Source organism: Triticum aestivum, chromosome 6B (assembly GCF_018294505.1).
Source record: "Triticum aestivum cultivar Chinese Spring chromosome 6B, IWGSC CS RefSeq v2.1, whole genome shotgun sequence".
In the NCBI taxonomy this organism is placed as follows: Eukaryota; Viridiplantae; Streptophyta; class Magnoliopsida; order Poales; family Poaceae; genus Triticum; species Triticum aestivum.
In genome coordinates this window covers 698,515,619-698,532,936 of record NC_057810.1, presented here as the reverse complement: position 1 = coordinate 698,532,936, position 17,318 = coordinate 698,515,619, and the positions used below count along the sequence as shown (strand labels likewise).

Genomic DNA, 17,318 nt, shown 5'->3' with positions numbered 1-17,318 from the left:
ACAGTTTTTGACCAATTGGTCTCAAATGGTCATAGATCTATGACCAATTCTTCCAGGATCACTGACAAAAGGTCACTAGTTAACATATTTCTTGTAGTGAAAGAAGTGGAAGCTGCCATTCCTGCACGATCCACACACAAGCGCTCGCTTGTGGGGAGAAGATACACCCTCCATTCCAATGAATAAGGCGTATTTCATTTCGTTAAGACAAGACTTTGACTACAATTACTCTTTTGATATTTGATTCATGTGATACAAAATCACTATCGTAACAAAGTATTTTTAAATATAAATCTAGTGACACAAATTTCATGTCATAAAACCTTGTATTTATTGGTCGAATGCATGTGCCTTAATGAAACAAAATACGCTTTACTTTTAGGGTTTGGATGTAGTAAGGAGGAAGGGGGAGCTGTGGTGGGCCCATGGGGGCACGTGGTGTGCAGGCAAGGCCGCGGATGCGGGGCTGCAACCCGTCGGGTGACCACCTTGAGGTAGACCAAGAACTAGCCCAAATCCAAAAATTAATATACAGGATGCAATGTAAAAATAATGTCGACGCTATCTGTTCAATCATTGAACATTGACTTCAAGAATTGTATACAGTCCGCATCCAATATAATCCAGAATGTAGTATGCATATCCATGTCAGAAGTCAGAACTGAGTTGCATTCGACGTACGATAAAGAACAGAACGTCAGAGGCACAAAACTTCCGCTCTAGTCCCTGGAATACGCGCGGCAATTTCCTACGTTCCCAATGTCCACCCTTGAACAGAAAACACAAGCCAAGTACGTCCCATCAAGCCTAATTTTGTACTCTTAGTTTGTCACGGTATTGGTTAGAAGACCCGTTGTTTTGGTTGGTCACGGTGTGATGTCGGCAAGCTCCAGCTTCCAGTCAAAGGCTCCAAGCTATATCTGATCTAATTAACCAAACACTCGAATGTATCTTATCACCAGCAGTCACCAGTCACCACCATGCCCACGTACCTCCTCCTCCTCTTCTTCCTCGCTTTGTGGTTGTGGCCACCGGCGGCGAGCGTTGACGCCGCCTCCGCCACGGTGAGCCCGCTGCAGACAATCACCAAATTTACCGCTGACACCTACACGGCAAACAGCAGTTATGGGTCCAACCTTCGAGCTCTCGGAGCCACCCTCGCCGCGGCCGCCGGCGCGTCGGGCTTTGCACAGGGAAGCTACGGCGAGGCGCCTGACAAGGTCTACGGCTTCGTGCTCTGCCGGGGTGACTACACCGGCGCCAACTGCGCCGACGGCCTCAGAGCCGCCTTCCAGGGCGTGCCCGAGCGCGTCTTCTTCCGGAAGGCCGCCGTCGTCTACTATGACCAGTACATGCTCCGGTTCACCGACGACGAGCGGTCCTTCTCGAACACCAGCAACGAGCCGGAATGGTCCGCGAACAATATGAACTCTGTCAGCGGCTCCGAGGCAGCGGCGCGGCTGATGGAGACGGTGGTGAAGCTGATGAACGACCTGGCTGACCTGGCCACCTCGGGCAGCCCCAGGAGGACTAGCCCGTACGCGACCGGCGAGGCGGGGTTCGGCGAGCAGGGCGTGAGCACCGTGTACGGCCTGGTGCAGTGCAGGCCGGACCTCACCGGGTCACAGTGCAGGAGCTGCCTTGATGGCATTATCAAGCTGTTGCCGACGCTGTTTATGAGCAATAATAAGAGCAACCAAGAGGCCTCTTTAAGCCGCGTCGGGGGCAGGATTTTGGGGGTTCGGTGTAATCTGCGATACGAGAAGGACTTATTCTTCGAGGAGACAAGTGACACTATCAAGATCGACATGCCTAAAAGTAAGCACTGGTTTGCTGTTTACATTTCCTATGACAGTATATTTCACGGAAAACACAATAGTGGTACTTAAAATTTAAAGCGATTTGCCGTATTTTGTATATCCAAGATGGGAAGAGCGCTGTGTTTATGATCGTCATAGTTGGAGTTCCTCTCCTAGTTTTGCTCATCCTCGGCTTACTGCTAAGGCCATACATCGTGAAGAAAGTCAGAGGTAAGAGTTTTGGCCAAGTCATCATCATCATCATTAGCATGGTGCTCCTTATAATTGCGAGGGCATCATCCTTGGTGTATTGGAAGTTGTTAAGTATTTATTTTTATGTCATGTAGACATATTTTGTACTCCTCTTTACCCTTTTCGTTGCATAATTCATGGCATTTACATATTGTATATATTATGCAGTATAAACCCCGAATGGGAAATCAAAATGGCTAATTTTTTAAATAATTAAAAACATCTAACTCATGGTATTTAGACATTGAAACATTTCTAAAGGTGTATCTTTGACTTTATTTTGCATATAAATATTTGATCATGTTTCCAAGAAATAATAAATAATAATTGTGAAACATTTATTTATTCAGTCAAGTGTTGAGCTGTGACGACAACAACCGAACTAACCCACAATCTATGTGCTCTCTAGAATAGTTATTGTATGCTGTATAACTCTATGTTCATTTATCATTTTGTGCTGACTACTCTATATGGCCTCCTCGCATGGTTATCGGCCCATGCTTGAACATATAATTGAATCCATCTTTTATAAATAAAAAATAAATGACCAGCAAGCCTCATGCTTTTGGTTCCAGTAACCAACTCTCATTTATGTACTCTGTCGATACTCATGTTAGTGCGTAATCACTCTCAGCCATTTTCTTTTTGTATTACTCTTGTGGAATCTGTACGCCGATAGTACGAAGTGTCTACATATATAGCATATAATAGTAAGAGGAGATTTTTCCATTGACTAGTTTTTCGTTGGGTTCCACTCACGTATCTATCCGTCGTTTTAGATTAGCATTGGAGTATGTGATTAGAACCAACATGTTCAAAACAGGCGTAAAATGTACTCCCTCCGTCCGAAAATACTTGTCGGAGAAATGCATAAAAATGAATGCATCTAGAACTAAAATACATCTAGACACGTCCATTCCTCCGACGAGTATTTCCGGACGGAAGGAGTACCTTTTTTGTGCATAAAATGTACTTGTAGTTTATAGTTCACCTAATGATTAACATGTGCGCTTAATTTTTTCTGTGTGAGATTTGTGTAAGTGCAACTATGATGATCCATCGGCTGTGATTTTTTTTGAAATAAGAAAATGTACGTGCTATGATCTTATTAGGTATAATTATGGAGATCTAACAGATGTGGTCTGCTTAGCTATTGCTATGTGCAGATACTCCCTCCCTCCGAAAATACTTGTCGGAGAAATGAGTGTATCTAGATGTATTTTAATTCTAGATACATTCATTTTCATCAATTTATGCGACAATTAATTCCGGACGAAGGGAGTACATGCATACGTACAACAAAAATTGGCATAAGAAAAGTAAGATATGTGTCATAAAAACACAAAATTTATATTTATATGTATATTTTCTACTATATTTTTACATTCATAATTTTATGTCACATAAAATATATTTTTCGACCAACATACATTTCCTTACTTTCTCGTTTCACATGCAATGTAGGAAAAAATTTAGGCGATGTGAAAGTATGGTGTAGTGATGTAATAAGAGAGGGGTGAAGAATAACTATTCCTCACCCATGATGACGAATAGCGCGACCCAGGTTGTTGTAATATGGTGTAGAACTAGCTATTTTGCTTCTTTGCGAGAATTTCATGCACATTTCTGTATTTTCTTCTCTATTGCGGTTTGAGTATATTAGTCCATCTTAAATGCAATGTTCTTAGAGAGGTGTTTATAAAAATAAACCAACTTTCTCTTAAGCACCAATGCTGTTTTTCAATAACAAGGTTCTTATTTAAGCATCTGCACTTTATAAATATGAATCAATGCTGGAGCAAAAAGAGTTTATTTTCTAAGAAACCCTCCAAACACCTGGAATTCTGTATCACATAATAATAATAATGTTATTTTATTTGCACATATTAAATTATTCATTAATTTTATTTCCACATGAATATGATATTTACCTACCTATTCCTTGTGCAGAATCGTTATTGCAGACGGAATTAGACACCCTGAAAAAGGAAATAGTAAATGAAAGCGACTCAAGGTTTTCGTTGTTCAGATTCTTGAAAATAAGGAGTGCTACTAATAACTTCTCGGATAAAAATAAACTTGGAGAAGGTGGATTTGGCATTGTTTACAAGGTAATTGCATTCTCTTGAATCAAAAGAACACATGGCTTCAATTTTCGCATTCATAAATATTAGACTTGCCGAGAAAAATAACACTTTTTTCTTTTGAAACGCAATATTCCAATTCTTTATATTTTCAAAAATGTTCATCAAATCAAACATACACAAAATTCATAATGCGGCTTCTTTTCCCTAAATTCAAGAAAACTTTGTTTTGTCCCAATGATTCATCAATCACATATCTACATGAAAGACCATTATTTCTTACAAAATGCACCCAACATAGAATTGTGAAGAAGCATATTAATTGTCATAATGCAGAATGTTTGCATAAATAATACTACCTAAAATGCTATATACTCAAGCTAGTATCATTTATCCATTTGATCTGCATATATAAAAGTTCATGTACACTTCATCAGGGCCATTTGTGTCACGATCAAGACATAGCAGTCAAACGGCTTTCTCCAAATTCAGTGCAGGGGTTCCGCGAGTTCATGAATGAAATCAAACTTATAGCTAGCCTACAACATAAGAATCTTGTCAGGCTTCTTGGATGTTGTATCAAAAGCAAAGAGAGGATACTTGTGTATGAATATATGCCAAACGGTAGCTTGGAAGAGTTCATTTTTGGTACGTCCACTTTCCTGACAAAATGAAAAATATAATGCCCACACCCCTGCCCCCCCCCCCCCCCCCACCCAAAAATGAGAAAAAGGCAGAAATAATCTCTATTTATTTAATGTAGTGAAATAAATAAATTTGTATCTTGATATTCACATTTGCATATTGGAATTAAATAGGGGTAAGAGCAAAGAAGAGTTGGCCCGTACGTCGTGGCATAATCGAAGGGATATCAGAAGGCCTTCTCTATCTGCATGACTATGCGCATGAATGCATAGTCCACAGAGACATGAAACCAAGCAACATCCTATTAGATCATGAAATGAACCCAAAAATTTCTGACTTTGGGATTGCAAGGATATGCCTCTCCAGCGTGACAGAATCAAATACGACAACGGCTATGGGAACATTGTAAGGTTTTGATTTTACAATCTTCACATTTGAGACTGGAATTATAGTTAGTTAGTAACAAAATCTAATTGAAATGATGGATATATTTCAGTGTTTTTCTTGAAGTGCCATGCTAATCCAGAGTAAGTTGAGTTCCATGATTCATCATTGCCCCCTGGTTTCAAAATATTTCAAATATTAGATTTCATTTGAACAGGGTTACCAACAACTACTCTGTTAGTATGGACTTTATGTGACATAAAATCGACGTATTAGATTCATGTTGCAAAATGCTTTTTATTTTTATTTTTTGCAACACAAAAGTTACAAATAATAGCATAATTATTGGTCAAAAGTTTGTCCTAACTAGACCTAATATGTGTGTGTGCAATACATGCATGTATAATATCATAGTGTAAAGGTCATGGAGCCGAAATTTAGTAGTCTATGTGCATTCAAAACGTATTGCACAAGCCAAGGGAGTTGTCTAATGCATGAATCTTCATACCTTATGACGTATATCAAAGTTTACTTGAACAAGTCATTCTCATACTTAAGTCAATTAAGTGGACAACTTCTCCTCATCTCCGCGATTTTTCTTGCAGATCTGCGATAGCAATAGTACTAGGTTTATTGAATAAAAAATTCAATCAACATTGAAAATGATTTGAGCAAATGAGTGTTTGTCACCAGTCATTTTCCCTTGATCGAGATAATAATGTTTATAGTGAGCTTACTGCCATATATTGTTTCATTACAGTGGATACATCGCACCGGAGTACTACTCCCAGAATGTCTACTCAACAAGGTCTGATGTTTTCAGCTTCGGCATCCTAGTTCTCGAGATCATAAGTGGGAAGAGCGCCGTCGGTTCGTACGAATTATCCGGAAGATCATATGAGCTCAGGAAATATGTGAGTAAAATCAAATATGTCAAAACCAAAGAATTAGCACGTAGCTTTGCTTCAATATCCCTACTAAGCCAGTAATCATTATGTACTAGCTAGTTCCTGCTTCAATCTCTATATATAAGTTCCCCGCAAGGCCGCACAAGATAATCTCTGTACATAGGTTCATCTCCTTGTTTTCCTTTTCAGAAAAATGATCGTTTATGTACTTACTTTGACTGCAAGACATACTTTTTTATAGCACATACATAATCTGCTTTGTACAATGACAGGCCTGGCAGCTGTGGAGAGAGCAGAGGTGCGACGAGCTGGTGGATGATTCGCTTGGCGAGGAGTACCCGGAGATGGACGTTATGAGGTGCATCCAGATCGCGCTTCTATGCGTCCAGGATAGCGCGGAGGACAGGCCTACCATGCGCGACGTGACGATCATGTTGAGCAATGGAAACAAGAGGCTGCTCCTACCTGTGCAGCCCGGTTCTTGCAGCGTACACATCGACGTCGGTACTGAAATAGAGTTGTGAGCCTGAACCAAGCAAGGACTTGTTTGTGTGGACATTGGTGATGTTTGCAATCTGTTGTAGAAAAGCAATGTGCAGATGGCACATGAACTGTTTTGATGATCCCAATCAGTAGTACAACGAAACTATTCCCGTTACTGAACAACAACAACAACAACAAAGCCTTTAGTCCCAAGCAAGTTGGGGTAGGCTAGAGGTGAAACCCATAAGATCTCGCAACCAACTCATGGCTCTGGCACATGGATAGCAAGCTTCCATGCACCCCTGTCCATAGCTAGCTCTTCGGTGATACCCCAATCCTTCAGGTCTCTCTTAACGGACTCCTCCCATGTCAAATTCGGTCTACCCCGCCCTCTCTTGACATTCTCCGCACGCTTTAGCCATCCGCTATGCACTGGAGCTTCTGGAGGCCTGCGCTAGATATGCCCAAACCATCTCAGACGATGTTGGACAAGCTTCTCTTCAATTGGTGCTACCCCAACTCTATCTCTTATATCATCATTCCGGACTCGATCCTTCCTCGTGTGGCCACACATCCATCTCAACATACGCATCTCCACCACACCTAACTGTTGAACATGTCGCCTTTTAGTCGACCAACACTCAGCGCCATACAACATTGCGGGTCGAACCGCCGTCCTGTAGAACTTGCCTTTTAGCTTTTGTGGCACTCTCTTGTCACAGAGAATGCCAGAAGCTTGGCGCCACTTCATCCATCCGGCTTTGATCCGATGGTTCACATCTTCATCAATACCCCCATCCTCCTGCAGCATTGACCCCAAATACCGAAAGGTGTCCTTCTGAGGTACCACCTGACCATCAAGGCTAACCTCCTCCTCCTCACACCTAGTAGTACTGAAACCGCACATCATGTACTCGGTTTTAGTCCTACTAAGCCTAAACCCTTTCGATTTCAAGGTTTGTCTCCATAACTCTAACTTCCTATTTACCCCGCCCGACTATCGTCAACTAGCACCATATCATCCGCAAAGAGCATACACCATGGGATATCTCCTTGTATATCCCTTGTGACCTCATTCATCACCAATGCAAGAAGATAAGGGCTCAAAGCTGACCCCTGATGAAGTCCTATCTTAATCGGGAAGTCATCAGTGTCGACATCACTTGTTCGAAAACTTGTCACAACATTATCGTACATGTCCTTGATGAGGGTAATATACTTTGCTGGGACTTTGTGTTTCTCCAAGTCCCACCACATGACATTCCGCGGTATCTTATCATAGGCCTTCTCCAAGTCAATGAACACCATATGCAAGTCCTTCTTTTGCTCCCTATATCTCTCCATAAGCTGTCGTACCAAGAAAATGGCTTCCATGGTCGACCTCCCAGGCATGAAACCAAACTGGTTTTTGGTCACGCTTGTCATTCTTCTTAAGCGGTGTTCAATGACTCTCTCCCATAGCTTCATTGTATGGCTCATCAGCTTAATTCCACGGTAATTAGTACTAACTCTGAACACCCCCCTCGTTCTTGAAGATTGGTACTAATATACTCCGTCTCCATTCTTCTGGCATCTTGTTTGCCCGAAAAATGAGGTTGAAAAGCTTGGTTAGCCATACTATCGCTATGTCCCCGAGACCTTTCCATACCTCAATGGGGATACAATCCGGGCCCATCGCCTTGCCTCCCTTCATCCTTTTTAAAGCCTCCTTGACCTCAGACTCCTGGATTCGACGCACAAAACGCATGCTGGTCTCATCAAATGAGTCGTCCAGTTCAATGGTAGAGCTTTCATTCTCCCCATTGAACAGCTTGTCGAAGTACTCCCACCATCTATACTTAATCTCCTCGTCCTTCACCAAGAGTTGGCCTGCTCCCTCCTTGATGCATTTGACTTGGCCAATATCCCTCGTCTTCCTCTCTCGGATCTTGGCCATCTTATAGATGTCCCTTTTGCCTTCCTTCATGCCTAACCGTTGGTAGAGGTCCTCATACGCTCGACCCCTTGCTTCACCAACAGCTCGTTTTGCGGCCTTCTTCGCCATCTTGTACTTCTCTATGTTGTGTGCACTCCTATCCAGGTATAGGCGTCTGAAGCAATCTTTCTTCTCTTTAATCGCCTTCTGGACATCATCATTCCACCACCAGGTATCCTTATCTTCGCTTCTCCTTCCCCTGGACACTCCAAACTCCTCTGAGGCCACCTTACGAATGCAAGTCGCCATTTTCATCCACACATTGTACGCATCCCCTCCTTCCTCCCAAGGGCCCTCATTAATGACACTCTCCTTGAACGCCTGAGCTACCTCCCCCTTGAGCTTCCACCACTTCGTTCTAGCGACTTTAGCCCACTTATCCCGCTGGACACGAATCCGAAAGCGGAAGTCAGCAACCACCAACTTATGCTGGGGTACAACACTCTCTCCAGGTATCACCTTACAGTCTAGGCACACACGCCTATCTTCCCCTCTCGAGAGGATGAAATCAATCTGGCTAGAGTGTTGGCCACTACTAAAAATCACTAGATGTGATTCTCTCTTTCTAAAGAGGGTGTTGGCTACAATCATGTTGTAGGCCAGAGCAAAGCTTAAGACATCTTCTCCTTCTTGATTCCTGATGCCATAGCCAAAGCCCCCATGTGCCCCTTCAAAACCTGTGTTAGATGGACCCACGTGGCCATTGAGGTCTCCTCCTATGAAGAGCTTCTCACCAATCGGTACACTTCTAACCATGTCTTTCAGGCCTTCCTAGAACTCCCTCTTGGTGTTCTCATTGTGGCCTACTTGCGGAGCATACGCGCTGATAACATTGAGAACCAAGTCCTCAACTACCAGCTTGACCAGGATAATCCGGTCCCCACGTCTCTTGACGTCTATTCCCGTTACTGGCCGGCCAAAAATGCCCTTAGTGGCGCTCTTTAGACCCATCAGTCTGTCTCCGAACAGCACAAAGAGACTATATATTCCTTGTTGTCAAAAGGATGATCATAAACAAAAGGACATTTTTTAAATACATGGATACTTCTTTTTAAAAATTTCCCTAACATTTTTTTCCAGTTGCAAGGTGCTAAACTTTCCTTTTCCCTTGTTATTACACTTTTTATAAAAAATAGTGAAAATATATGCATACTCCCTTTGTCTCATAATATAAGAGCGTTTTTTACACTAGTGTAGTGTCAAAAATGAAGATTAAGCTACTCCTAAAACTCCGTAGAACTATATTACTCATGTTAGATGTTCACAGAATAAGGTTAGCAATTTTTAGCTATTTTTGCTCGTATGGAAGGTAGAACCATGTCATGGTTAGGGTCTGGACCTCCTAATGTAATTGAGCTGAACATTGTTGATTGTATTCCTCCGATGGTGGAGTAATACAATTGTTTTACCCGCAAAAAAAGTGTAAAAAAATCTCTTATATTATGAGGCGGAGATAGTATTTGAGATCTATATAAAAAGGGAAAAAATCGTCACACCAAGTGACTCATGCAGGCGTAGTTTTGCTGGTTGCAACACCTACGGACCAAATCCTAGGGAATTAAGCCTACAAAAAATGTTGAGGTGGCAATATCTGATTGAAAATAGGCGGAAGGGGGGTCACAAAGTAAAACTATGGGAGATTAGTGAGGACAGGACACATCTGTAACCCATGTCCGTAGGTTTAGGATTTTCGATATTTTTAGGCAAGTTTATGATTTTTGATGCAAATGATTAGGCGATGTCGGCGTATTGCTCGAAGCAAAGCTCTTTCACGGATTGTAGGCTCACTAGTACGCGGCCTGATGTCAACCTTTACACTTCACATGTAGGAGTATGAAATAATTTTGCTCCGTTTTTCAGCAACCCGATTGGCCCCTAGAGACCTCCACCTCAGCGGCCGCCGCACCACGTAGCGAGGTAGTGCTCGCCGCCACCTCATGTTGGCCGACCCAACAACCGGCTACTTGTTTGTTTTCTTGGTTCACGAGGTAGCGAGGCAGTGCTCGTTCGATTGGTTCACGGTTCACCGGTTAACAATTCACCAGGGAATCCTTCACTTTTTGAAAAAAATTCTTAGATTTGAATCTTTTTGTAATTTACAAAAAGGTTAGCAGATTTGGAAAAAATCATGGATTTCATGGATTCGAGATATATTCATGGATTTGAAAGTTCATGAATTAACAAACATAAATAAGAAAAAAAGGTTTATAATTTTTACAAAACTTCATCAATTTGAAACGTTCATAAATTTGAAAAGTTCATATTTTTAAAAAAATACCAAGTTTGGAAATATTTCATACAATTAACACAGTTAGGGAATTACTAAAAATTTCTTAAAATTGAAAAAAATTCATGAATTTGGGAAAGAACAAAATTAAAAATGAAAATTTAAGAATATTTTGCCAAAATATTAAACCAAGAATAAAATAAGAAAATGAAAAAACACAAAAACAAAAGAATAAATAAATTGTTCGGAACAGTTCACCATTGTGGATCAGTCCAATTACTTATGTATCGAAAATAACTTCGGCATTAGGCACAATATCAAAGACCTGTTAGAAGCGTTTAAGGGATGTGAATTGCGTGCAGGTATGCCTATAACGGGCGCTTAAGGCGTTGAATGGGAATTGGGTTCCCCTGTGGACCCAAAGCGCACCAATTTCTGCCTATGTAGAAATAGGTATCTCTGGCTTATTTATTCTTGTCCTTGTTGTTGTTGTTGTTGTTGTTGTTGTTGTTGTTTTTCGATCTTTTCTCTATTTCTTGTTTTTGTACCTTCTCCTTTTTATTTTTCAAAATATGTTTCCCTGACTTTTGTTTATATCTAATTATTTATTATTAATACTTTTTTGAGTTTTTGGTAAATACAAAAATATTTTCCACAAACAAATGATTGTTTCAAAATATATGAACATTTTTTTAGTAAATACAGACATTTTTCTTGAAGTACAAGATATTTTTACCTACGTCACAAAATATTTTGTGATTTTATTGGAAGATTTTCAAATATAGCATGAATATTTTATTCAATATAGGTTCAAATTTGCAAATTATATGCACAAATTCGATATGAGCTATTTTTTCTATACAAATGCAATTTGATGTATTTTAATGCTTTATTATACTTCTAATAACTTTGATTTAGAAAAGATGAACATAATATTCAGCCGGTCGGCCCACCCTTCGCGTTAGATCACTAAAGTAGTGATCTAAACACTTTTATATTTTTCTTTACAGAGGGAGTGATTTTTTTGTGTTAGAGTAGTGTTTTCTTGAGGCGGTGAAAGCACATCAAAAGCCGACCACCAATCAGGTGTGCTAATTCAATAACCAAGCTTCGCATCAATGCATCATATATAAATCTGAAACAAGAACAAAAAAAAATATTGTAGAAGGATGGTCTTATATAGCGGCTTAGCGGGCTAAATGACTCCAATTTAGCGCTATAGCATGAAATGGCAGGCTATTAACGTCATTTTCAATTGAGCTTTAAAAGTGCATAGCTTTAGCGGGAGAGCTCTCAAAGGCTATAGCTGGTTCCATGCAAATTTCCTTGCTAAAAGAAAAGCAGAGACCACCTGTGTTGATATCGTCCCCAAGTACTTCTTTGCTGAATTGTAAATCGTGGGGACAAGGAACCCTTCTTGTGTTTCGTGTGTTAAACTTGACCTAGGTACGTCTAATAATACAAGTTTCAGTATTTGTTCACACCACTTTATCTCGATGAATTGTGTGGGTATGTGATGTTTACTTATAATAATTCCACACTAGTAGGTGACCCCAAACCATCGCTGGTTGTAGCTTGTACTATGAAAAGATTATGCATCCCGCTGTTGGTCGATACCACGGTGCCAACCTCGATCTGTTCGACATGCTCCTGGTGGTCTACATATTTCATTTAATTTCTGAATATTGTATGTGCTAGAACCATGCATTATTGTGCTATAATGTAGACACAAGAAAACATTTCATGTTTATGAGGGCCAAATCATCTAGCATTTACAATGTCATGTACAATACCCACCCTAGAAGGTGCTAGCCAATTGCCCAAAATGGATTTTGGATATTATTTCCTTCAACAAGCACGCCTTTATGCCTATACTACTTGAAGGAAATATGCCCTAGAGGCAATAATGAAGTTGTTATTTTATTTTTACTTATTCATGATGAAGGTTTATTATTCATGCTAGAATTGTATTGATCGAAAACCTAAATACATGTGTGAATATATAACAAACACCGTGTCCCTAGTGAGCCTCTACTTGACTAGCTCGTTGATCAAAGATGGTTAAGGTTTCCTAACCATGGGCATGAGTTGTCACTTGATAACGGGATCACATCATTAGGAGAATGATGTGATGGACAAGACCCATCCGTTAGCTTAGCATTATGATCGTTCAGTTTTATTGCTATTGCTTTCTTTATGTCAAATACATATTCCTTCGACTATGAGATTATGCAACTCCCGGATACCGGGGAATGTCTTGTGTGCTATCAAATGTCACAACGTAACTGGGTGATTATAAAGATGCTCTACAGGTATCTCTGAAGGTGTTTGTTGAGTTTTCATAGATCGAGATTAGGATTTGTCACTCCGAGTATCGAGAGGTATCTCTGGGCCCTCTCGGTAATACACATCATCAGAAGCCTTGCAAGCAAAGTGACTAATGATTTAGTTGCAGGATGATGTATTACGGAACGAGTAAAGAGATTTGCTGGTAACGAGATTGAACTAGGTATGAAGATACCGATGATCGAATTTTGGGCAATTAACATACCAATAGACAAAGGGAATTACGTATGTTATTATAACAGTTCGACCGATAAAGATCTTCGTAGAATATGTAGGAGACAATATGAGCATCCAGGTTACGCTATTGGTTATTGACCGGAGAGGTGTCTCGATCATGTCTACATAGTTGTCGAACTCGTAGGGTCCTCACTCTTAACGTTCGTTGATGATGTAGTATTATATGAGTTATGTGATTTGGTGACCAAATGTTGTTCGGAGTCCCGGATGAGATCATAGACATGACGAGGAGTCTCGAAATGGTTGAGAAGTAAAGATTGATATATAGGTCGATGGTATTTATCGGAGGACCGAAGGGGTTACCGGACACCCCCGGCGAAATATATGGGCCATCAGTGGGGAGCACACCAGCCCACAAGGGGTGGCGCGCCCCCCATATGGCAGGAAGCCGATTGGGAGAAGGAAAAGAGGGGGTTCTCCCCCCTTCCTTCTCTCTTCCCCCTTCCCTTTTCTCTACGGTGTTTTATGGAAGGGGGCGCCACTTGGGGAAACCCCAAGTAGGATTCGGATCCTACTTGCACTACTAGGGAAAGGCCTAGCAGCAGCGCGAGTTTTAGGCCTATCAGTAGCGCGGGACGATGCGCTACTGATAAGGCGCTACAACTAACGTATAGCAGTAGCGCATGTCGTCCCACGCTACTGCTATACATGAATAGCTGTAGCGCGCTTTAGAGAAGAACGCTGCTAATATTATCTGCAGCGTTTTTTACAAGGAAGCGCTACTGGTAAGGCGACGCTACTGCTAAATTTCCCTCCTCGCTACTACTAGTTTTATTAGTTTTTTCCCTCCATATTTGTTTTGTATTTGAATAGGCTTTATACAATAATCTTTAGCATATCATACACATACAAATGTAATCATAGTATATCCATACAATTAGTCTCATCAAATCATGTTATCATCATAATCATCATCCAACACAAAGTAGTCTCTCGTCATCATCTCAAAAATAGCGATACAAGTCTTGATTACTTGTAAATACATCGTCATCCATCTAAACAATGATATTTGCGAGAAGAGCTATCACTTTGAGTACATGAGTTCGTATCCCTCTTTCGCATTAGCGTGAACCTAAACTAACTACTGCCTGTCGCTTGGAAATCGGAAACCGGCACACCTGGGCCTGACACTCCGGCCACTCATCGTATATATACTCATGGCATAGCACTTCTTTGCCATCTATGATCTATGCACCTGCATCGTTACATGAGTCGATGATATGCAACATATATAGTTGAGCAACAGAAAGAGACAGACTTGGCAAAAATAGAAACAACATATCATAAGCATAAATAACAAAGTTCATCATACCCAAAATGCCCTAACTAGAGTGATCTTCGCTAGTCGAGGAGGAGGACGGTTTAATTACATCACAAATAAAGTTTCACCGTGCATAACTCAAAGTTTTGTCATACAGAAAGTATGGACTAAACGGACACATTGTCATATATCAACAATCACTCCACCATGTCGTGCCATCCATCCATGTCAAGGAGATAGTCCTCGAGCTTAGTGAAAGGCTTCATGTCGAGACGCTGAGAGGCTACCCATGTTCGGACGTCTTCCCGCGACATTTGTCCTTCTCCGTAGAACATCCCTGTTTTTCCGACGACCTCCTTCATGATGATTTGGGCAAGTTCGCGCTGGATGTTATAGAACTCAGCTCAAAGTCGATGATCCTCGATATCTCCTATGTCCTTTGCCCATTGTAGAATATGGGCATCGCCGGATCTAGGTGACGTGCGAAGGTTCTGGTGATCCCGTCTGTACTCCAGCATGTGGTGTAGGACATAGAATCCATCATTAAGAGAATTGTTCGGTTGCTGGATGCAGCAGAAGTCTGTCTTATGGCTGAAGGCGACCTTGCCGCCCCTTCTCTTCTTGTCCTTGACCTCTCCACCCCGTGCTTGGTAGTAAAACATAGCATTGTCGAGAACATCCTTGATGTGGGTGTAATCCTTTTTGTGAATGTTCTTCGACGAGTCCAAGAAAAGAGCGTGGGAGAATCGGGGGTAGAGGATGATGAGGACGGCGCGCCCGCCGCTGCGCAAAATAAGTACACCTCAAATTAATTAGCCTCCACGGTGCAAATGAATGATTGAAATCGAAGGAAGGATAGCATCGCGGATGACTTACATGGGATGATAAGGCATGAGAATCGCCTCCTTGTCCTTATTGGCGAGCATGAAACTGACGATGTAATCCCTCGCGTATTCACCGTGCTTTGCGCAGACTCCCAAGAAGCCCTCGTGCATGTAGTACGGGTCAGCGACACAGATATGAGGTATCTGATCAACCCCGATGATGTAGTTCATGTGCAAGGCATAAAGGTGGACAAACGTAAAATCCATCTTCTTCACGTGAAACATGTCGAATATGTAATCGAATCGAAGGAAGAACTTATCCGCGGGGAAGCAGTCGACGTACGACATTTGCCGCGGAACGTTAACCACGTAGAGTGGGTATCCTGGATCTTTCGAGGCGATGATGCCTTTCTCTATCCGCAGCACATCGTCATGAAGTCTCCTTAGATTGCCGAATCTAGCCCGTAGCGCTGTTGCAGGTAGGATTGGTTGACCGGGGATATGCCATTTATCCGCATCGGGGATATCTATACGGTCCTGAAGCCGAGGCTGCTGAGGAGGCTGGATCATAGAATCAGATTTTTTGTCTTTCCTCGCTCTCTTCCTAGACTTCTTTACTACCGGAAGGTCGTCCATAATTCATTCAGCCTCCGGAGACAGCAATTCAGGCACCGACTCATGACGCTCAAACCCTGAGTAGGCGCCAGTATAGACATTCTATTGAGTGCCATCGTCATCCTCATCCTCATCCATGGCGATGCCATCAACGACTAATGGAGCCTCCTCCTTACCCCGTCCGCTATCACCCAACCCGACACCCGACGCTAATTGGGTAGGTGGGGTGTTGATGTTCATACCTTGCTGAGGCTGCGTGCTCGTGGGTGTGCTCCCGGCCGCCTCTAGACGAAGCAGACTCTTTGGCCACATCAGGACCCACCCATTGCCACAATCACCAAGCCGCCTCGGGGTCTCGTCGTCATCCCCCACTACTATCAGAGGAGGCAAATTCTCATGACCCGGTTTGACACTGGCCACGGAAACCTTGAAGACGTTCGGGGCGATTGGCCGGTTGTGGAACAATGGTTCCTTCGGCTCCATTATCGTCGCCTTCCCCACGTCCACTTTCTGGTCGCCGATGGTGTACAATATGGTGCACAGGGTTTCGTCGGCCTGCAAAGAAAAGTCTGCGACGTGAGACATCCGAAAGGCAACGAAAACGGGAGATTATACATTTATTGAAGGGGGCCGGTGTGACAGATACCGTGAGGGCGTCAAGCTCAGCCAAAGATGAAGCACCGCCGAGCACGTCCAGTGCGGGAGCCGGTGCAGGAGCAGGTGCTGGTGCAACGCTACTCGAGCTGCTCCCAAAGAAGTCAGCAAGGGGAAAGTCCGCTGCATTTTTTTCTTGGATTTTGCTTGGTCCAAGTGAAAACGGCCGGAACCAAGGAAGTAGATATATCTGCAACCACCTGTTTTGCGGCAGCTACCGCTGTTGCGACTGTCTGAGATGATTTCTTCTCAACCGCAATCTCAACCTTCTTGTCGATGTTTTCTTCAGTTAACCTCCATCTTTCCTTTCTCTCCTCCGTGGTCTCACAGTAGTACTTCTTCCACGTGGCGCCGTCTCCGACACCGTGCACGCGTCCATACGATGGTCTGATACGTCCATTTTGCATCATGCTTTTATGACAATATTTATTGCATCATGGGCTGTTATTTCACGTTATGTCACAATACTTATGGCTATTCTCTCTTAGTTTACAAGGTTTACATGAAGAGGGAGAATGCCGGCAGCTGGAATTCTGGGCTGGAAAAGGAGCAAATATTGAAGGCCTATTCTGTGCAACTCCAAAAGTCCTAAAACTCCACCGAATACCTTAAAATAAATAAAGA

The 17,318-nt window shown here is 42.2% G+C and overlaps 1 protein-coding gene across 1 annotated transcript; it reads left to right on the top strand.

Annotated features, from left to right (window-relative positions):
- The first annotated feature begins 425 nt into the window (after window positions 1-425).
- Window positions 426-6,686, top strand: LOC123139666 (cysteine-rich receptor-like protein kinase 15). The gene is made up of 9 exons (XM_044559400.1): window positions 426-494; window positions 607-677; window positions 1,124-1,818; window positions 1,926-2,030; window positions 4,002-4,162; window positions 4,573-4,783; window positions 4,954-5,185; window positions 5,925-6,078; window positions 6,345-6,686. Exons 1-9 carry the CDS (start codon window positions 426-428, stop codon window positions 6,594-6,596), a joined length of 1,950 nt encoding a protein of 649 aa, XP_044415335.1. The 3' UTR covers window positions 6,597-6,686.
- Window positions 6,687-17,318: the final 10,632 nt, after the last annotated feature.